The sequence below is a fragment of the Lagopus leucura genome, unplaced genomic scaffold, assembly GCF_019238085.1.
Source record: "Lagopus leucura isolate 7727_CA_CO unplaced genomic scaffold, USGS_WTPT01 Super-Scaffold_73, whole genome shotgun sequence".
Taxonomy (NCBI): Eukaryota; Metazoa; Chordata; class Aves; order Galliformes; family Phasianidae; genus Lagopus; species Lagopus leucura.
In genome coordinates, this window is record NW_024962252.1 from 74,130,384 (window position 1) to 74,153,415 (window position 23,032).

At 37.5% G+C, this 23,032-nt stretch overlaps 3 protein-coding genes across 4 annotated transcripts in view; 1 reads left to right on the forward strand and 2 right to left on the reverse strand.

The window, feature by feature from the left end:
- Positions 1 to 6,108, reverse strand: part of BTBD9 (BTB domain containing 9) — a 111,847-nt gene extending 105,739 nt beyond the window's left edge. Inside the window, exons 1-2 of the mRNA XM_042884972.1 lie at positions 6,003 to 6,108; positions 4,116 to 4,283 (exon numbers count right to left, since the gene is read on the reverse strand). Coding sequence (XP_042740906.1) covers positions 4,116 to 4,197 — 82 coding nt within the window. The 5' untranslated portion in view covers positions 4,198 to 4,283; positions 6,003 to 6,108. The remainder of the gene's footprint in view (positions 1 to 4,115; positions 4,284 to 6,002) is intronic.
- A 3,383-nt stretch (positions 6,109 to 9,491) lies between these two features.
- Positions 9,492 to 14,988, reverse strand: GLO1 (glyoxalase I). Of its 2 annotated transcripts, XM_042892040.1 has the most exons (7): positions 14,811 to 14,988; positions 14,286 to 14,344; positions 13,896 to 13,978; positions 13,126 to 13,266; positions 12,297 to 12,364; positions 11,134 to 11,223; positions 9,492 to 10,020 (listed from the first exon to the last, which is right to left on the reverse strand). In XM_042892040.1, exons 1-7 carry the CDS (start codon positions 14,971 to 14,973, stop codon positions 9,932 to 9,934), a joined length of 693 nt encoding a protein of 230 aa, XP_042747974.1. In that variant the 5' UTR covers positions 14,974 to 14,988; the 3' UTR covers positions 9,492 to 9,931. The 2 variants fall into 2 exon arrangements, with proteins under 2 accessions (XP_042747974.1, XP_042747984.1); XM_042892050.1 differs by lacking the exon at positions 14,286 to 14,344 and having other exon boundaries at positions 14,811 to 14,917.
- A 6,389-nt stretch (positions 14,989 to 21,377) lies between these two features.
- DNAH8 (dynein axonemal heavy chain 8) overlaps positions 21,378 to 23,032 on the forward strand; it is a 108,213-nt gene continuing 106,558 nt past the window's right edge. Inside the window, exons 1-3 of the mRNA XM_042881754.1 lie at positions 21,378 to 21,497; positions 22,193 to 22,382; positions 22,797 to 22,960. Of these exons, the coding sequence (XP_042737688.1) occupies positions 21,393 to 21,497; positions 22,193 to 22,382; positions 22,797 to 22,960 (459 nt within the window). The 5' untranslated portion in view covers positions 21,378 to 21,392. The remainder of the gene's footprint in view (positions 21,498 to 22,192; positions 22,383 to 22,796; positions 22,961 to 23,032) is intronic.

The following is a 23,032-nucleotide window of genomic DNA, read 5'->3' on the forward strand; positions in this document are numbered from 1 at the left end:
CAAGCAACGGTATTTATCACAGCATAATTACTTGAGAATGCACAGACAACAGTGAAATGGAAATGTTCTCAAAATGTAAAACCCTTTATTACATTAAAGGAGCAAACAAAAGGCTGAGTTTGTTACTCAGCTGCAAATCAAAAACATCCATATTCCTTCATACTTTCCATATCTTTTAAGTCTGTAAATACTCTTGTTGATCTTCATTGTTATGCACAATAGCCAGGCAACCCAATTACATACAAATTACATGCGAATTATCAAACAAAATTTACTCTCTCTCCTGCACCAGTTCCACTTATCATTAATTAGAGAATTTCATTTAAGATGCTACAAGCATGTATTAGGATAGGCACATTTTGGTTTTAAAATCTATTTTACTTCCATTTTCTCTACATTTTACTTTTTTGTTCATCCAGGTTTGGGTTTTTTTCCTGTAAAATTGGGAATAGATACTGCTTGAAGAAAACTGGGAGACAATAAAAGTGCTAAAATAAGGAAAAGCCATTGGCTGCATGCTCATTTTGTTTGCTGCTGCTGTAGGTTTTGTCATATGCCTACAGGGCAAAGGGTCCAAGGGAAAATTGTTTCCATTTCACATAAATGAATAAAGAAAGAAATAGAATCAAAATAACACTTCCCTGCTAAGGGTACATAAACCTACCTCTAAACAAGCACAAAGTCTGAGCTGGGGGCACTTGCTAATAAGCTGATAATGACAGTCTGATATCAACATCCTGGACTTAGGCAGGTGATGATGAAAGTAGAAATTTCCAAGCCCTTTTGTGTCAGATGCAAACTAAGTTTGTTTCATAGATGTTCAGCGCTCCCCATACTGCTGGCATGATGCATTATTCTAGATTACTAGTTTCAAACTGCTCACCGAAACTGAGGGATACAAAGAATAGCTGCGAGCCCTGGCTGAACAGCCTTTCAAATGCTCAGTGATGCAGAGGGTTGAAAACTTACAAGTCTATGAGAGCTATGCACATGCTTTATATTCTTTCCGTGGGTAACACTTGTATACTGAAAAACTCAAATTTATTTACCCATCCACATCACATTTCTAATGCAAATTTCATCAGTTTTCCACACAAAGCAGCACTGTATGAGAGCAGTCTTGTCTTTGAAATGTAGAACCAAATAATACATGACCTCAGATCCTCCCAGACTGGATTATTTAGAGGTGTTCATACAGCCAGCTCTTGAAGAGACCTGCACATTTCTTGTTTGAGGAAGTGGATAGTAATATACTGGTTTAGTTGTGGCGAGTTGCACAGTTTACCTGTGTAGCTGAACTTTACAACCAGCATTCTTGGTTGTAACTCAAAGTTTTAAATACAGTAAAAAAAGACAGAAGCTGCCTGGAGCTCAGCAAAATCCTTTATGATGAATTCTCCAGAATCTTCTGTAATCACTGACATTCCATTCAGATTCAAGCCTCTGTTCTTCCATGTGATCAGAGAAGAACATTTAACAAATTGCAGATAAAAGGCCAAGCCATTTATAAACCTCTTACTAGCACCATAGCCTAATTTCCAGGAGCTATTAACAGCTAATCAGGTTCTTCAGAAGTCAGCTGCTGCAGCTTTGTTCATGCCACAGATATAGGTTAAGTACAACAATCTTCTCAGTAAGTTTGAGGAGCTGTTAACATTGAAATGATTTTAAACTGCACCTATGATGTCAGGAAAGTCTACAAATCTCTTCTCTTCAGAATTGAAACAGAAGACCCACATCCTGGTGGCCATTTTACTACTAAAGATGCAAAAAATGTGGCCTACTATTTATCGTATAACATAACATGCAATATTATACACCATGTCAAGGTTAGAAAAAAAACACCAAGTCAGTTTCCAGCTTGCTATATTCCCTTTCTGATAAATAATCTGTAACACATCATAGCATGCAATACTGTGATCTACAACATACAGCAACAAAAACCACAATGACTTCTTGACTAAACTGCAACAAAGACCAACACGATGTCACCTCCCTTGCCCCACTTGGGCTATCATTAAAGACAGCCTTCTGAAAAACAGCGTTGTTTCACTGAAAAGGGGGAAGAAATACTTTTATACTATGCAGAAAAAAGGATATAAGAAATTGTCCATGAATATGTTGAAATTTCTTCTTCTTTATATTAAAAAAAAAAAAAAAAAAAAAAAAAGCCAAACACCAAAACTACTGGAAGTTTAAAAACAATTATATGGAAAAAAAATTAGCAAGTAAACAGACAAATGACAGAATTAAAAACTTTGTGAAATAAGTCCAGATCACAAATATGGAGTTAAAATTTCACATCCCTGAAACAACGGCATTCCCATCTGGTTATACCACAGTAATACAGCCCTTGTTAGAATTACACAGAGAATTTTCTTAAATGCTATTTATACAAAAATATTATTATTATCTTAAGTCCTGGTACAATAAAATAACATCTCTGGATTTGATAAATATTTCAATGTGTACAGAAAAAAAACGTAAGCACTTTGATTCTGTCAGAACCACAAAGCTCCTTTGGACTTCTGCATAACAGTAACAATATTCATATGCAGAGTGAAAACTTAAGACAAGGAGAAAAAGCAACCAAAAATAACACCCATATTCCAAAAGAGAAATTGTTCACACTGCAGTACATTCAGGTTGCAAAGAATTTCAGTTTACATATGTAAAGCTTTCATAAGCACCAGGAGTAAAACAAATAATTCTATGGCTTGATGCAGGCCCACAAAACTATGAAAGTCTGTCCACTGTTTCTTTTAGGTTCACAGGAGAAAGGATTTATGTCTTATTGACAGATGTGATATTTAGAATTTAGTTGCAAATATCATTAATTTACTCTGTAACATCAATGTCTGGAAAAATGTAATTCAGCACTGAAGCACAAGTCAAGTAATACTTCTGAGGAAAAAAAGTATCCTTCTATCATTAATTCTCTCATCCTTTTACTCTGATATAGTATTTCCAGCCTTTGTTCCGTACAGTTCTGAGGTTTTCCATAATGTTACCCAGAGAATCAAGATACCCTACATTACGAGGCACCAGAAAACAAATGTTAAAAGGGCCTTTAGAAAGAAAATGGAAAAAGATGCTGTATTTATCTTAATGTCCCCCTACCTTGACAAACACACAAAATCCAAACAAAAACACAGATTCAAACACCAGGAAGAAAATGTTTTAATCAAGATAATCCTTAAGCAGAAAGCGTCCTGCATTTTGGAACACCATTGATTAAACATGTCCTCAACTTTTCCCATTTCATTAACACACCATTATGGTATTTAGAGAAATTATGTCTCATACATAAGTCACAACGCTACAGAACAAAAAAAGTTACCCACAACACTACAACATTTTAAAACACACTGACTTACATATGAACAACTCACAGTGACACCTCATTCAAGTATAACACTCATGGTATTATTGGAATTAATCTGTATGAGATCTCCACAATGCACATAATAGTTCAAAAAAAAGTAAATTCTAACTTTAATTAAAATCTTGAATCACACTAACTAACTTATATTAATAACTACCTGTGCGTGTCCAAGGAACTAACTGGCCCTACTTATCCAATCCAATACCTGATAGTAACATAATCCACACAGTATGAATTCAGAGATTCAGAACGTGAAAAGCCAAATAAATGGAATTCCCAGAACTTTCAAGTAATCTCCAACTGTTCTTTGGGGAAATAATTAAAAGAAAACTGGTTGTTAATTCTATTTACCACGTCTTTCAATGACAGCATCAGTATCAAAAACATTTTTACTTCAAACACATGGACAGTTACACACTACTACACCTTCCAGTTCCCAAGCATAGTTGTGCTACTGTTTTGCATTTTGTTTAGAGAGATATTTCTCTGATAGGACAGCAGGAATAAATTCAGCTACATACCAAGAACAGTACAGCAGGATTTATTAAAACTCATGTGAAATCAATATTAGTGCACTTGATGTGATATGATTAAAATAGCATATAACTAAATTCTTAAGTTTCTCAGGAAAATATCACAGAATCACAGAATTGTAGGGGTTGGAAGGGACCTCCAGAGATCATCAAGTCCAACCCCCCTGCCAAAGCAGGTAATATATTGGTGTACTTACCAGTAAAGCTCTCTGAAGGTCTACAATGGACGTAGCCTGTGGGCAGGTGACCAACTTCCTGAAAATTAGGGTTTTTTGCCATTCTGAACAACTGACAGGTGGAACAGCAAGCTCATAGAAACACTAGTCAGCAACATCCAGCTGCATAGTAGCAACTGTACCATATTCCTGAAAGAATGCATGAAACATATCATTAAGAACAGGTGGCATATAGCAGTAAACGTTAAGAATCCCTCAGTGTTCTATGAGAAATCTTTAAGTACCATTATACCATAACATTAGAAGTCTCTTTTAAAAAAAAAAAAAAAAAAAAAAAATTGACAATACATTTTTTTAACCAGAAAAGCAATAATACATCATAATTCATTTTCTCATTTGAAGGCACAGAAAGTGATCACATTGTTTCTTCATATGAGTCTCTTAATTAAACCACGTCTATGCAAAGCCTGTCAAATGAACATTATTCCCCAAACATCCAAATCCCTGTAACTGGTCTTGTCTAGCCCCAAGTGGTGGGTGAGTAGTGCTGGGTTTTGTTTGGTTGTGGGGTTTCAGGTCTTGGGGTTAAGATAGGGATGTCATCCAGAGGAACCTGGACAGACTTACAAAGTGGGCCCACAAGAACTTGATGAGACGTTGCACTTGGATTAGGGCAATCCCACATTTGTCTAAAGACTGGGAGAAGAATTCCTTCGGAGCAGCTCTGCTGAGAAGGACTTGAGGGTCCTAATGGACAAAAAGCTGCACAATAGCCAGCAGTGTGTTCCTACAGCCTGGAAGGCCAGTCGTATCACGAGCTGCTTTAAAAAAGGGGCAGCCAGCAGGGAGAAGGATGTAAATGCCCCTCTCTGCTTTTGTGGCCCACACTGTCCTTGTGAGGCCCCATCTGGGATACTGCATCCAGGTCTGGGGCTCTCAGCACAAGGAAAGATGTGGAGCTGTTGGAGAGTCCAGAGGAGGGCCACAGAGATGATCAAAGGACTGAAGCACCTCTCCTATGAAGAAAGGCTGAAGAAGTTGAGCTTGTTTAGCTTGGAGAATTCAGGGCTCCGGGAAAACCTCACTGCAGTCTTCCAGTACTTGAAGGAAGCTTATAAACAAGAGTGAGACCAACATTTTAGGCATAGAGAGAATGCTCACCTTAAATCTTAAAATGCAAACAAAAAATTCAGTGACAGCAGCACAGGGTTTTTGGGACAGGTCTGTGCACTGTGCTTTAAAAAGAGTGCAAGCAAGGGGCACTTCTGTGAAAGTATGATTACTGCTGCACTGAGAACAATTTAACAGTCCAGCTTTTTTATTATTTGATAACACAATGATTTAAGTCAATACCTATTTGAGTGAATCATAGCAGGGCATAATCTGCAGTAGTACTTGTACTATGAACCCAGTAGAGCTGATAAAACACTACGTGCCTCTACTACTTCAGAAGAAAGCTACAGCACAGCACGGATAAGCACTGCGGGAAGGCAATGCGGAACGCAGGAGTGCCACACGCTGAGCATCTGCCAAGGTCACACCCGGAGCAACTCGGGGCAAAGCGAGCCCGGAGCCGCGGTTCCTCACTGAGGGCTCTCAGCCGGCAGTCACCCCGTGCCCGCGCAAACGCCGCTCAGCGGACAGCTCGGCTCCCAGCGAACTCAGCACTTCCGCGCGGAACCCCCGCGCCGGCCGCTCCCTCAGCGCACCCAGGTGCCGCAGAGCGCTGCGCTGCCGCCGGGCCCGGGCAGCCGACGCCGGCGGGTACGACCCGGCATGGCCGCTGAGGGGCCGGAGCCCGCCGCAGGGAAAGCCCCAGGAGCCGCCCGGCCACCACGGGCACCGCTCAGGCGGGAAGCACGCCACAACTCTCCCAAACACCCGACCGCAACCATCCGCTCCGCTCACCGGCCTCCACGACGACCGGGCCTCCAACCTTCTCAACCCGGCACCGCCGAAACGTCAGGCGCCGCGATGACGCCATCAGCAACAGCCGCCGTCCTCCTGCGTGCTGACGTAGCGCAGCGGGCCGGGTCTATGGATGGCAGCGGGACTACAGCGCGCCTCGGGAACGGGGTATTCGTTCCGACAAAGCTCCTAAAATAGCAACTGCTATTCACATTCCCCTCTTTCTCTTCTGCAGAATTCTGAATCTTCTGCGTAATTCTGAATACACGCTGCCTTTCCTCAACTTGTGTCTGCCAGGCTCCTGCGAATCGGCTTGTATGTCCTCACATCGCGGTGAGGCAGTGGCACGAGCTGCACAGGGAGGTGGTGCAGTCACCGTCCCTGGAGGTGTTCGAGAGCCGTGTGGATGTGGCACTGACGGACATGGTCAGTGGGCACGGGCTGGTGGTTGGACCAGATGGCCTGAGAGGTCTTTTCCAACCTTAATGGTTCTGTGATTCTACGTTCTGCTTCTTGAAATTAGCAGAACTTCTGTTTAAAAGGAGAATGCAAATTTGTCTCTACTCCCACCTGGAAAAGCACTACTGCCATTTAACTCAGTGCTTTATTTAGCCGGAAAAAAAAAAAAAAAAAAAAAAAAAAAAAAAGAAAAAGCATTACCTTGGAAGATGCAAAATTAGGATTGCTTATAATCAACACAAACTGTAAATTTCACAAGATCTCCCATATTAATACTAAACAGGGAACATTCAGTTGGGGCTAGTGCTTCTTGTGTAGCTGTCCACTGAACTACACACCCTCAGACATACAAACATGCAGTTTACAAACTATTCCTCTTAATTACTGGATTCCATATAATTGTGTCAATAGCGTTTCCAGTCACACCTGTGCTTTGAAGTGTCATGAAACACATCTGAGTAAAATACTGTATGTAGATAAAATACAAACTGCTCAACTCTTTACAAGGGTAAACGATGGCAGGACAAGGAGAAATAGTGTTGAGGGAGGGAAGATTTAGATTGGATATCAGGGGGAAGTTCTTTACCAAAAGATTGGTGAGGTGCAGGAACAGGCTGCCCACAGAGGTTGTGGAAGCCCTGTCCTGGAGGACAGGGAGGTGTTCCAGGCCAGGTTGGATGGGGCCCTGGGCAGCCCGGTATAGTATTAGATATGGAGGCTGGCAGCTCTGCATGCAGGAGGGTTGGTGCTTGATGATCCTTGAGGTCCCTTGCAACCTAACCCCTTCTATGAAACTACTTTATTAATTTACATGCTTGTAAAACATTGAGATTTTCCTTGCCAATAAATTTATTATAAAGCTTTAGACGTTGCATCTATATTTATCAAATAGTTTCAGACAAATTCACTCAGATTAGCACTAGTCTAAGTAACCTCTACTCACAATCTACTGCAAGATTCTGCAGTCAGCATTTGCGCTTCAGCTGAGTTCTACTTCATTTCAAGTTCCTTATTTCAGAACAAGAGCATTAGAAGGGATACAGTTTATTAATGAAAAAATATATAAGCTGCAAACAAGAGCTCTGTCTCATCTCATTTCTACAGCTCTCCTTCTTGGCTCAACTCACATCCAAGGAGCTCCTAACTTTGAAAGATATCACACTAAAGCTATACAACAATAGTCTTCAATTTAGAATTTTTTTAATTGCTGCTGTAAGATAGTATGAAATATTGTGTATGTCTTTTTCAAAGTAAGGTGAGATTTCCTTGGCTGAGTCACCCTGAGCCAAGCTGAATGGCCACTAGAAGGATCGGTCTTATTTACTTGTTCAGGTAAGTGAGAAGCCTTGAAATCCTTAATTCTGCTTAACGAACTTGGGATAAAGCTGACCCAGCATTTAAGAACACCACCATCAATTTTTTGAGTAATAAGTAGACTGCCTAGGATTGGGCACAACATCAGAAGTGCCATATCTAGAGGAAGTTGGCTGAGATCGTGTAGTGACAACTGTTAAGACTGCTCAGTTTCTCAGATCTTGCTATTAACAGTTGTAACTACATCCTCCCTATCATCTCCCTAGCATACAAGGGAATCATCAACTACACAGAGACAAGATAGAGGACAGGCCAGGTATTCTAGAAATATAGGAGGGCACACAGAATGCAAACGTGAGCTAGCTGCAGAAAACAGTAAGGTGTTACAAATTGAAAGTCAAGACTGTATATGCATTACACCTGTAAGGTATACCTACAGGACAGTACATGTTTAAGTAGAGACCACCCAGAAAATAATATTCAAAATTTAATTTGAAGTATCTAGTTGCTTTTATGATGAGTTGCTTCATAAATCAAAAACAGATGATCTTCTGAGTCATTGTTTCTACCTTCCAATAAATCCATGGTTGTTTGTACATCTGTAGGGGGCTTTAATCGGGTAACTGCTTTCATTTTCACATTCTGTATTTCCACACCTGTACAAGCTCAGTGGAAACATGTAGCATATTTTACTTATTTCCAAATGGAAACAATATCTTGCTTCAACTTTAATGATTCTTCACATGGAGCTTTGTAAGATTACTGAATTTAAAAGGTCTGTTGTTAAGCTGAGGTGTACAGAATTAAGGATTTTTCAGACAAGGAGACAGGACAATAATATTTAATATTATACTTAATATTTGTCATTATTATCTACATTAGCACAGTAGAAAATAAATTCAATAATTTCCACACTTCTCTTTTAACTGAATAGCTAGGGAGTTATTGAACAAATTAATGAAAACTCTGCAAATTATTATTAAGCATTCTGCTCATCAAGTTATCTTCACTACTGGATTCCCAATAAATATTTTATCCTGCATGACCAGGTTACTTCCCAAGGAAAAAAAATAATCCATGAACCAAAACAAACAGTGTTTTGTTTACCTAGGATTCAAGAATTAGCAAAGATACATGTCATACTACTTTAGAAATGACTTTTCATCAGTGCTTATTTCAAAGTGAATTGCAATGCCATTTCATTATCCAATAGTCACATAACTGAACTCAATAGGAGTTACGTGCTAGTAGGAAAAATAATAAACAGTGCAGAGAAAATTTTGCTTTGGTTTTGTTAACCAAAACTTGACAACTCTTCATACAAGTGTAATTTCAGTAACCATCACTGACTTTGAAGGGGCAGATCAAAATGCCTACTAGTAGGAAGCTATTTTAGATACTCTTTTTTCCTTACATTCCTAAAACAGAATTGTACAGAGCCTGTAAGTGGAATACAGCCCAGACTTGCATCAAAACACAAATTATGAACAAGCTCTAGTGTTGAAGAGACAAGAAGGGCCACTGTCAGAATCTATGAGACCTATTACGTTGTCTGGCAATCAGCAGCCAAAAGTTTAAATACTGAATTCTTCCTGCTGGACTAATTTACTGCCTTTCCAAAGTTTCTTGTTCCGGGCACAGCTTTTTAAGTCTGGTCAATAAGGGATTTTGTTGCTTGGCATAATGTAAGTAAGACTCTCACAAATATGCTGCTACTCAGGTAAGAAATCTGATATTTTATTTTCTAATAAACAGGGAAGTGCACAAAGCCTTCAGGATATCCTCTGACTTAATGAAAAAAATATGCATTATATATGCTCCTCGGTGAAGCCCATCAGCAATAATGCAGGATCTTTTTTTGTTAGTTTAAATCTAGGTAGCGTGAGATGATGTAAACTTCTAGTCATGCATCTTAGAGTGTTTAGTGAAATATTGGTGGAGTCTGTTTAAGAGCAGAGTACATATTCGTGCTCTTTAAAAGATGGGTGAGGATTCCAAACTGGAAGCAAATAGCAGTGGCATCACAGGAGAACAGTTGGGGAGCCTCAGTTTAGTTTTAGAAGAAAATCTGAACATAATTGATTTTCACAAACACTGTTACAGATTTTCTCCAGGGAACTAAGTTTGTATCTTTTATACAGTGTATTCACTTAGATCTAAGTGAGAGTCACCATATGGTTAGGATTCAAAATTTCAATCCAGTAGCCATCAGGATCCTGAACAAATGCAATTCCTTTCAATTTACCTATTAGGAAAAAAATAGAAGGAACGATGAACACAAGGATAAAGTCAAGGGCACATGAATAAATCTTAACATCAAATGCAGTTACTTACAATTTTTTTTTCTTCTGTATGAGTATTAATTCAACTTTAGACAGCTACTTCTGAAAACATCCAAATTAGTGTTTGATCACAACTAGGCCTTGGTGTGTGTGTGTGCTGAATTGTTAATCTGATAATTAATAAAGCTGCAATTTAAAGTCATTATGAAATCTTATCTTTTGTTGATTTTATTTTTTTTTTTTTAACCCCTGCAAGTGTTCAACCCTTAATTTTGGAAACGTACTTTTGTGTTCCAGGATGTTTTGGCATGTTTTGCTAAGCTGTTCTGCCTTTTAAAGTTCTTTGTTCCTCAGCCCTGTTCATTTCTGCCTACACAGTAAAGTTCTGTGCTCTACTAGTTTTTATTTGGTCATTCCCCACTCCCAATCTGGATTACAGTACACATTTGCATTACTATTTGAGATAGAAGTGCACTGCAGGAACGTTTTAAACAGTTGGAAAAAATATTCTTCATGAAAATAGGGTCCCCTAAAGTATTCAACAGTGAATCACGACAGCACAGCTTAACATTTTATCTTAAAGAGTTAGCCAATCAGTTTCCATTTTACTTACCCTATTACCCTGTCTACTGTAAAAAAAAAAAAGTTCATTATTATTACATTCTAGTTACAAAAACTTCTGAGAGAACAGCAGCTGTGATTCACTAATGCAGGGGAAAAAAAAATACCATGAACTTTCTCATCCAGCCCCAAAACAATAGATATTAAATCCAAAACCTCATCATCTTTGACATTTGCTGCACAAGTTTAAATTCCTAACATTGAAAACTGCTTTTGCTTTTTTTTTTCTTCTATAAACAGGACAATTCTACATTGTCAGTTTTGTGCATTTTGTAAGGGGGAGCATGGTTAGTAGGTTCTAGCACATCCTAAGGAGTGACAGCTATAGAAATGTATCACTGAGCTGTCTAATACAAAAATCTACCAGGCACAATATATTAAAAGCAAACAACTGGAAAAGGCAAAAAAAAAAAAAAAAAAAAAAAAAAAGACTTGCATTACTGGCTAAGACTTACCATCATCTGGTTTCTTCACAAATTTCACTCCTAGTTCTTCAAACCTCTTACAAGCTTTATTGACATCAGGGACAGCAATTCCAATGTGCCCTGGGAAACAGAGTAAAAACAGTAAAATACACTAAGTATTTCTATGCATTTGAGAAAAAAAGTTTGCTCAGCATTTCATCTTCTGCAATAAGTTCACATGCTTACATAAGAGATATAACAAACTCAAGAAAATCATTTCTTACAGAAAGAAGAGCATTCCAGATTTTAACAATACCCTCCTTGACAAAATTGGCTTTTTAATAATGATTTTACAATCAGAACTTTTCAGTTACAATAGCTCATGTTATTTGGATAAGAAGATTATTTCTTCCTACTGCAGATAAGTTATTCAAACTGTTTTATCTGTATTCCCCTTCTAGAGACACATCTACATAACAGGATTTTGTTGCATTTGCTTAGTTCAACAGCACAAGGCATTTATTATTAATGCTGTATTTGTAGATACTAACAGCAGCACCATGCTGAACTTACAATAACTTCAATTTAATATGTCAAGTGGCTATATTCAGTACCAGACTTATTTCACATACAAGTGACCTTTCAAGCACTCAAAATATCAAGTTGAGCCACTTAAATGCTATCCTTGACGCTACAGATAAATCCTCCTTCCAGCTCAAAACTGGTAACCGGTGCATTATAAAATACAAATCCAAATTCAAAAATCAATCTGAACATCATTATAATCAATATGCAAGAGCAATTATTGAACTTCACTGAGTGGTTAGTATTAAGATGTGTTAAATTAAATTAAAAAATTAGCTTTATAACAAGCGTAATTGTGGTTCTTCACTCTGAAACATTTTTTTATTTACCCATTTTCATGATGCATACCATGCATACATGCTGGAAGAAGTAAGATAAAGACACTGGTAGTACTTACACTTCAAAGTAGCTTACTAGAAAAGTCTTTTCGTCTATACAAGTTTTACAAGTTTACAAATCCCCCATGAAATAAAACCTTAACCTTTGCATTGATTTCATACAGATGTTTTATAAAGAGAAAACTGAAACTCCATTTTTCCCCTAATACATGTAACTGTAATACATATAACTGTAATCAAAGCACAGTAAAACAACGCATAAGAACAACATGCACTAAACAAAAAACCTACCAAATCCTCGGGGATCTGAATTGCCATTATGATAGGACTGCTTTTCATCATTCTCAGAGCCCCAGTTGCTGTAAGAAATAATTATTATACACTGAAGAAAAGCATCAAAATTAATTCCTTAGTGTTTAGCTTCCTCAGAAAGCCAATTTGTTTCTTTTCAAAACCATAGAACTTCAGTTGTTGGCTACATTCATTAAACTATCAACACTTTCCTTTAACACAGGTCCTGGAAATAGTCTTCAAAGTAGACATAAGGGCTAATTCAGTCTAATTCCTACCCTTCTCTAGTACTCATGTTCCACATTTGAATGAGTCTGAGAAACGCTCTTATCCAGATTGCAAGGATGGCTGTGGTGCATGAGTGAATTTACATATTAATCTAGATGCAGAACAGTGAAGTAGCTAAGCACAGTGGCAGGGTATTTGTGAGAATATCTCTATCTCCACACTTAATTATAATCATTAGTATTAACAAGATTGTCCAATTCATATGAAGTGTTTTGACCTCTTTTGATAAGCCATCAAAAGCAATACTTAACCCACTACTTTAGAGGCAACTTCAGAGGATACAAAAGAAGTTCTAACTGCATCACTTTTGCCCCAGATGAGCAAACACTATTTGGTACTTATATGCTACTATTCACCTTGTAGTAGCTCTAGAAAGAGTAAACTTGCCAAGTATCTAAGATCTCAGCCTATTTTAAGACTTATTATATAACACTAAAGATGCTTCCACAGAAATTACTGCATTTCTTTTCAATTCAATGAGACGTAAACTCATCCACTTCTCTTAGATGTGGTTGTCATCTCCTACTGTATTAATACTTACTGTGTCAGTTCAAGTGTAGCTTTTCTGGAGAAGGTCCAAGGTGTTCTCTCAGCTTTATCTTTTGGGATATCGTTTTTATTTTCATAACCCAGGAAAAACAGTGAGAACTTCATGGGAGGAAAGTCAAATTTCTGAAGCAGTCTACATGGCAAAAATTATTTTGAAACAGTAACTAAAAAAAAAAAATAACCACACAGCCTGAAAATACAAGTTGCTTCCCCTGCGGAACAATTACAGCTGCGATTTTTATCTTTCTGACTGCAATCCACATCTTAAAATACTACATTTTGAATTCTCAAATAGAAACATTCCAGCACACATTATAAACCTCTAAAAGCTAGAAGAATCAGATGCTTATAGGCAATCAGTAAGTGAACAGCAAAACCAGAACAGAGGCTCAAGTCTGAAGCTGCCATTTTGTTACTTGTACAGATTTTCTCAGGAAGGACAAACAGATAATTTATGTTCCAGGTTACAGAAACGATTCCTATTTAAAAGCATCACAAAAGTTACCAGTTGAGAGTAGAACCAGTGAGGTAAAAGCTGTACAAGTTGTACACTGATAATTAGTGACCTACTTAAAAGAGGAGAAAAAAAATTCTAGACAAAGCCACTTTTCATTCATTTGCAATTTAGGCATTCAATGTGCTGTGAAGTTCTCAGAGATTGGCAGGCTATCCAACTTGGCATTAGCAGATAGGTTTCAACAGAACAAAAATACTTTTCATAAGAAACACCCAAAGTTACTGTGGCATACAGCTTCCACTCACGTCATTCCAAGAACTCTTGTATAGAAATCCAGTGACTTCTTAGGATCCTTTACTCTTAACATTGTCTGCTGAAATATAAAATCCTGGAAGAACGAAAAAGAAAAAAAAAAAAAGCATTATTATACATCAAACAGAATTTAATTGTGCACCAACAAAAATATCAGTTAACAATGAAAATCAAAACCAGCAAGTCTAGAGGTAACAAATACAGTACCACATACAACATAAATAACATATTTTATTTTAGAATACTCCAAGTTGGAAGAGACCCACAAGGATCACCAAATCCAACTGCAGCACTACCTAAAAATCAGACCACGTGGCTGAGAGCACCTCCCAAATGCCTCTTGAACACCAGCAGCTTGGTGCCATAACCACTGTGTTGGGTACCTGTATCCTATCACAGCTGCAGGATCCATTACCACCTGAGCCGGCCTCCCCCATGCCACCTGTATAATCAAAATGTTATAATCACAACATAATTGTATAACCAACAGATATCAAGATGTTATAATCACAATATAATCAAGAGAATTAGGCAAAGTAGACAACAATCACAAAAGAGAATAAATGGAAGAGCTTACCCTTCGGCTGAGCTCACCACAAAACACCAAGAGAGGCGATCTCCAGAAGAGATCCTTCCCCACTGGTAGCCAGCTCTTAAATAGGTCCAGGAGGGGTGCAGCCAGGTTCCACCCCTTCCGACAGCACAGTGAATTGCCTTCACCTGTGCTCCTCTGGCTGACTCATGGCTCACCTCAGGTGATCGATCGATCGATCAGGCCGTGACTCAGCAGTTCCCATACACCGCCCCACCGGTTTCCGCACGCCAAAGGGGCGGGGATGCTGGCAGTACCACCACAGCCTCCGCCACCCGCAGCCTAATGGCACCCTGCTCGCCCCCACCAAGCCCACCTTCGTGCTGGGATCCGGCTCCGAGCAGGCGCCATAGGCAGCCTCCTCGCTCAAGCCGCTCGGTTCCGCCATGTTGGGCGCAGAGGAGATGGGAGGAGAGGGCAGTACCAAGGTGGTGCTCCGCCCTACAGTTGCTCGGGTGCGCGCAACGTGGCCTACGCATCTGAGCAGCCTGTAGGCGCGCAAAGGAAACGCTGCTTTGTTTAGCGCTTCTTTCCAGCTGACGGCACTTTCGGCGTTTTCATAGCCCGGTGTTTTACCTTCACTCCATAAATATAAAAACACACCTAACGGGTGGTTTATTCCTTTGGGGAATTAGAGATGTTAGTTTCCATCTGTCTTGAATACTCTGCAAAATATTATTGCTATCATTACTATTAATATCATTAATAATAATAATAAAATTTTTGTTAAGAAAAGCGGGACGGGACGTGGCAGACAGCTGCCCCTCCGCTTTACACCTTCTTCGCGCGAGCAGAGCCGAGCCCCGCGCGAGCAGAGCCGTAGTTGTTACGGGCGCCCCATAACGGCCAACAGCGCAGCAGCGCGCTGTGTCGGCCCGTCCCGGAGGCAGGCTGGCTGGTCACGGCCGGACGGTCGGGGCGGGCACTGGAGCTACTGAGTAACACCGAGGCTTATTTTTCTCGTCTTTCTCTCCCCCTGGTCCTCGTGTCACGTTGCTGCTGCACTAAAAGGGTAAGGAGGAAAGCTGAGAGAGTCATAGACTTGTCAACGGACTGGGGGTGCTGGTGACTGAGGTAACAGTCGTTAGGAGTGATGCAGAATAAACCTCGAATGTGAGTTACAAGAGGAAAGTTGAATGATTTTGTTATTTTGTGCTGTGTTTGAAGTGTATGTCCAAGGGCGTGATGGAAATCAGTGTAGGCAGCCAGCTGGAGCTCATGTTCTGACCTGATGAGTATGATCTTCTACCACACATCCTTACCAGTATAGAATGTATGGTTGGTTATACCTGGTTGGCTGCCTTAAGGCCTCATGAGAACTTCTGTGTAATCTATGATATTGGTTTTAATCTTTATGGTAGTAGTACTCTGAGTTACAATGGCATTTTCAACATTTTTATTTGTTACTCTGAATATTTATATAGGTTATGCACATATTCTAACATCCTTGTGTAACTGAACAAGCTATTTTAAAGAATAAAATTAAACACAAAGACTTCAGGTATAGGTGTAATGATGGTGATAGTGCCTTAAAGATAGTTGTTCAGTCTGTGTGTAGAATGAGAATACTGAATGATGCATTTAATTTTCTGTATATTCAAGAGTGTTAAGATCTACTGAGTGGGATTGATGGCAGCTAGCAAATGCTAGTGGATAAATATGCCTCCCCGTATGAAGAAAGGGAGAGGATATTTACGTAATTCTTTGTAACCCTGAATTACAGGCTTGGGATTCACAAACTAAACCTTTCTTGGGCTTTTCAGATAGTGAAATAGACAGGGGAAGAAAACAGCAGAATTTCTTTTCCATAGCAGCTGACTGCTTAGCAGTCAGTCATGAATATACCTTGCTTTGTCCATTTTAGAAATTCTTACCTGGGAACAATTATTCTGCTAGTACTCTAGCCAGCTTAGGTTACTCACAGAATTAAGAGGAAAGTCTGTCTTTTTTATACTGTGGTGAAGAAGTCTTGATGTGCTCAACACTCTAGGAACTTTTAATATATTGTATAAGACTTCATAAGTCACTACATGCAAAGAGCTCGGTCTGTATGAATTTTAGGGTGCAGCCTTGTCTGTTATTTCTTACCCTCTCAACAGCATGCTTTTAATAATGAAGATCTGATTTTTGTATTAATTTAAATCAAAATGAAACTTATTAAGTAAGACATAGAAATACTGTAGAAATTGAATACTTCCACTGAAGAAATACTACCCAACACCCTCCATCCTACATTTTATCTGAACTTGTGTGTGTTTAGGGTATCATGTATGGTGGGGCATTCTGTATATAGTTCATGATTTATATACACACGCTATTTTTTCCTTTTTTGACTTTTTTTCCTTTTTTGAAATCTTCCTTCTGAAGATTTCAGAATGGAGAATGTGCAAGAAGAAAATAATGAAAATTCCAACACTGGAGAAGATCTGGAGAAGATCACTGGGTCCGGTCAAGTGGCAGCGGATAATACTGGGCAAAATCTCACTACAGAGGATTCTGTGTCTGGCCCTGTTGCACCAGGGGATGCTGAAGACAAATCTGTTCACCATGCTCAACAAGTAGTAAACTCTTCTCCTTCCCAGGAATCTTTTATTCCTGTAACCCGAAGGCTGTCAAGGCTTTACCGGAGCTCTGCTGGAGTTCTGTCCATGCAAGAAATTTTAAAAGAAAAACAGGTTTAGTATTCAATATTAGGTCTTAACATAGAGATAGACATAGAGGTCTTGACATGGTTATTTCTCAGACAATTAATTTCAGTTTAAATGAACTGTTTCTCTTTTCCTTTTATGTTTCCATTTCCTTTTTTTTTTTTCCCACTTTTTCATTTCCTTTCTTTCTTTCTTTCTTTCTTTTTAATTATATTCAGTTTTCTTATTTCAGATAGAAAGTATCTGTCTGTAATGGTTTCAGTATTTTAAGATTTTGTCTTAAAGTTGTGGTAGAAGGTGGCCAAAGATATTAATTGAATAATTTACACTGAAGCAAAGCTGTACCCAGCTTGATTCCTGAAAATATTTATTTTCTGTAGATGTTTTAGCTTGATATTATTACTGATATAGGCTGGCTTAGCAATAGATTATATATAAATATAAATTATATAAATTAATGTAAATATATTAAGGAACATTAATTAATTTAATAATTCAAAATATTTTTGTGAAAAAGAAAACTAGTTAATATGGCACACAAATATGTTAAGATCTACTGTAATATATTTAACATGTGATTCTCCTTGCCATATCCTCTGTTTGCTTCACGCTTTTTAATAATTCATAGTAATTTGCTCTTTGGTGAAAGTACACATACTTTTAAAGAATAAAACAGTTATGGATCTGTAATACAAGACATTCAACCTTAGTTGTAAGTGAAGTAGCAGGATACAGTTATGATCAATTTGTGTATTTTCTGTTTGAAAGATGTTTAATGTTGTAGGCTCGATACAGAGAAGCAAGAGAAAACCGAAGAACAAAAATTGATGCTTCATATAAATACATATTTGAAGTTCTCAGCATCAGGCTAGGTTTAGACTTAACAACTGTGGAAGAATTGATTTTGGATGTCCCTTCAGTGAGTATGTTCTGTGACTCTGTTGAATTTCAATTATTAGTCAAAATATGTAGCAGGTTACCCACTGTTAATCATCATTTAGATCACTTCTACCAAAAAATGTGATAAATAAGGCATGCAGTTCATCTGGAATGATATCTGACTAAATAATTCAGCTTAGTTTCCTAGAAGATTTTCAAGTTTCCCTTAGGAAATAGCAACTTTTTCTTATTTCTTACTTCAGGTAGAGCTTAATTAGTGCTATTATTTTGACCTAGTGGATTCTTGTCATATTCACCAAGTTTCATTCTTTTCAGCCTAGAATTATAATATTCTAAAAATAATTGGTTTTGTTTGTAAGGCAAGTCCTGATTGAAATGTCAAAGATAGTGCAAAAATAAGCGAAACTTCACAGAAATGTTTGAAGGAAAAAAAAAAGTTCTTTTAGGAAAAAGGGAGAAGATGATCCGTATCACCAATGTTGTTACATTTGGAAAGGCCTGCTATATAATTTCCAGTTTTGAGCTCCTCAGTTATTTATAAATGTGTGAAGGTATTCCACAGTGCTTGAACAAACATGATCATTCGGCTTAACTGTTCTTTTAGTGTTGAAACTGAGCATCTATGTTTGTAAAATACAGCCCTTGTCATCTCTGACTGCGTGATGTTTTTGTTGGTTAGAGATTAGACTTGTCTGGTTAAATTTTGAAGGCTGTTATCAACTTTGATTAGATACGTCAACTTCAGTTCTCTGATACAAGCTGAATATATACTCACATTCAAAATTACTGTTCATTGTTTCTTTATTGATATTTACACATCATAAAATAGGTATAATCTTTTTTATTGTTATGCTTACATAATATTGAGGTGCTTTAAGCTTTGTCAGTTAGCTGACATTGCTTTGCTGTTGATAAGTGGAATATAGTTTTAGATCATCCTGACTTCATGTCAAATTGCTGTTCTGCACTGTTTGATTAACTCAGACATGTAAGAATCTTTGGGATGGTGTGTGCTGCTTTCTTGCTTGTTTGTTTTCTTCTTATTTATCACCATTTCAAAACTTTTATGGTTAGAAATTGTCCATTTTTAGTTCATACACAGTTTAGGCCTCTGGGGCATTGTCGACATTGTCTTTTAACAATTCTCAGTTAGGAAATTCCCATATACGTGTAATGTCTCTGACATTTACAAGTTTTATACTTACAACAGTAGCCTGTATGCTGTATTCACATAGCAAGTGTTTGTACCACACGTGCTTGAAACACGCTGCGTTTGCAGAAGCCGTAGGCACAGGGTTAGCTCACTTCTTACCTTATTTATAAAATCATTCAAGACCATGATATATAATTTCTCCTTTTTCTTTTTCCAAATCTTGTTTTGTCACTGACCTTCCAGCACTTTATCCATTTATTTTATATGTACTATATAGTACTAATTGAGGGGGGATTATTTATTTATTTATTTATTTATTTATTTATTTATTTTGCTGTTATAGCACTCATCCCCTATTACCTATAAAAAAAAAATAGAAGTGCAGTGTGCATTTCTAGATCTGGCTTGCTTATACTTCTTTTATTTTTGCACAGCTTTGTCTTCTCAAAGGAGCAGGTTCAAATTACATCCACCTTGTGGACAATCATTTTCCCACCTCTCTTCTAATTCAAATTATATATATGCTTATTTTGTGGGGAAAAAACCCACAAAGTTGCTGATATGAGAAATAACATATCTAGAGTTTTATGCTTTGTGTTTGAATGGGTGATGCTTCTCCAGACATGTTTGCTAGCTAAATTTCTGACTCTGTTTTTAACGGGAAGGAGTTCATTACTTAAGTAGAGAGCCGTTTAGTGAAATAGTTTGAACACTCTTACTGAGTCGATCATTCTTACAGGTAACTATAGAGACTGTGAAAGAAGGTAGATTTTGAACAGATCAGTACAAAGAAGGCTTATGCCATACTCTGAAACCTTCTGATCTCCTCTAGGCCTTCTTTCAGTGCTTTACAGAGCTTTTCAGCTATGTTCATTTCTTTTTCTAACTCATACAGTCTGGTTTTATCAGGAAATATCAGTTGCCGAATGTGTTATGTTACTCCTTTTTTTACCACTGAATCTTACCTTTAGGAGTAGAGTTGCTATAGCAGGACATGTCAGATCATGCAAGTTTGCCTTGTGTACTTCTAAGTCTCTTCATGACCGTTTGCTTGGAGCCGCTCCTTTAGACTTGCAGATCTGTGAGGGTAATGGAATACCATCTAGTTTCTCTGCACCACTGGTAAAAACCATGAATATATGACATACAGATATCAGAACTAAGTCATCTGGATGAGTGAGATAAGTAATTCAAGGCAATATTTCAACAATCTGCTGTTTTGTGACTTCTCATAACATTTGAGTATGAACAGCACACACCATCAAAACTTGAGGCGGTACCGTGGACAAATGATGTTGCATATGTTACAGCCAAGTAGAAAATAATGATTTGAGTAACAAGTACTTGCATTTTTTTAATTTGTTTCAATTTAACAGTTTGAAGAGTTTGATTCATTTTTTGCCAAGGGAGGAAGTAAAGCATTGAAAATTTTCTATCAAGAAGGAGATGTACCAGGAATAGGTAACTTTTTAACATTAATACAAGGCAGATGTAATAATATCATCTACTGTTAAATTTACTGTTAGCCAGAATAAAAACTGGTTTTCATTTCAGAGGATGAATCTTATATCAATAGATTATCACACGGCAGGGTTAATAGTGAAAGTAATGCAATAATGAGCCTGCAAAATGAGGAAAAAATAAAATCCAGTTTACCAGAATAAATGTAATTCATTTTCTTTGTGTGCCTGCATATATTTTTGAAAACAACCTTAAAGCTATCCCTATGATACTTCCTTACTTTTTCCCACCATTTACCTGTTTTCCATACCCTGCTTTTTCTACTTTTCCTTCTTCCTGCCTCACGCCTAATTCCTTACTAATTCTTTACTTGTTTCCCTATTGTTTTCTTGAGTATAATATCTTTGATAAGGTGAATGAGAATCAGCATATAGTATATCTTAGTCACCAGGAAATGGAAAGATGATGGACCAGAGCAAATTCCCTCTTCAATGCAGCGCAATACGCTGAAATTGCTTTGTAAGGCATACATTCTGTAAGTTTAGCCATGGATTACTCCTTTTTTTTTCTTACCTTACATACAGAAGATGAAGATAAGTGTTGATTTCTGTGTTGAATTCTATTTCACTGTATTTCAAGCATTTTGTAATAAATCACTTTAAAAAAAATAGTGACATCTATGAAATTCTTTTCAGAATGTGGTCGGACAATTCCAGGTGTTACAAAAGGAAGTAAAATGATGCGATTTTATGTGAACACACCGGGCAAATTAGTAGGACTATGCTTGTTTTTCGTTCGTCTTAAGAATGACAGCCATATAAAGGCCAAAAGTATACATGAGGTATTCTCTCATACAGTTTTAAAAACAAAGAACTTAAAAAGCAGATAGTTCTGTTATTTATTTCACTATTGTTATGTTACTAAATTTACTATAATTCCATATTTTTGAATGTTAAGTTGTATTGCACTGTGCTCTCATCTTTGGGGAGACAACGAAGCGCTATATTACTTCAGCAAGTGCTTAGGATATCTGGTGAATTCTGTCTTGCAGGGCAGTTGTTACGGAAGCAGTCAGCATTTAGATTAGTTTATCATTCTCTCAATCTTTTTTTTTTTTTTCTTTCTGAAGAAGGTAAAGCTGCTAAGTACATTTTGGGTCTGACAAAATCCTAAGATAGAAGGACTCACATTTGCCTAGAAGGCTTCATACATAGCAAATTTCAGCAGAGAAAGTTTATTTGCATCTCTCTATCTTTTGTGTCTTTGAATGTGTGAAATGCACGTTTATCCTAAGGAAGTTATGTAGCGTGAGATTTTCTGCTGTACAACTATATGAGACAAGTTATTAGATTTGTGTGGAGTTGATTCTCATCAATGATCTGATTGATCTGATCTGGAACTCACTTCTCCTTATGTTAAAATTTTCATATGCAAAATCAGAGTGCTTTTATTGAAAAGAAAAAAAAAAGCTGACTTTGCAATACTGTTTCCATTCTAAGTTACTACATCACTAACAATTATTCTGTTACAATGCAGGATATATTCTTCTGTGTTTTGGATGCCACTGAAGGGCTCTTACGTGGTGTTAGGAACATGTTAGAAAATATTTTTATCCCAGCTATCCTTGCAACAAACAACTGGGGTGTTTTAAGTCAGAACAAACAGGATACAAAAGACAAACAGAATTTTGTGGAAAGTATTAGGAGATACCTTTCATTTCTACAAGGTAAGCTTTGCATTTAGAAAGGAATCAAATTAGAGGAATTATATTTAAGAATTTTATTTTAAGCACAGTAGGGCACAGGTAAGCAATGTACCTAAGTCTTCAAGGAAAAATGAAATTATCAAAAGCTTGCCTGATAAACATATGGAGAGATTATTGATTGAGAAAATTATCTAGTGATAGATTACTTCTAAGAAGGAATACACAGGATTTGAAAGAATTTTCTGTTTTATGTAACTTCAATAAAATGCCTATTATATCAAAACATTACATTTTACAGATATGTATTCTCAAATGTAAATTGCTTACACTGGTAGAAACAAATTTTCAAGTCTTAACTGGTTCTGTATTGTAATTGCTTTCTTTCCTTCTTTCTTGGTTTCATTTTTTTTTTTTTTTTTATTTGTTATTATTCAGGGGCTATAATAAGTATTGAAGGAACTGTTGAGTTGAAAAAAATAGATCACATCAATTTTTCTAAACTCCAGTCCTTTGAGGAAGTAGCAGCAGCAGCAGATAATCCTGATATGATTCACCACTTAGAAGAAGCACTTATGATCTGGCATAGACAAATTGAAAGAGTAAGTTGTTTTAACACATCTATCCAATATGAATGTTGTTAGATACTTATAAATGATATATGAGACTTGCCT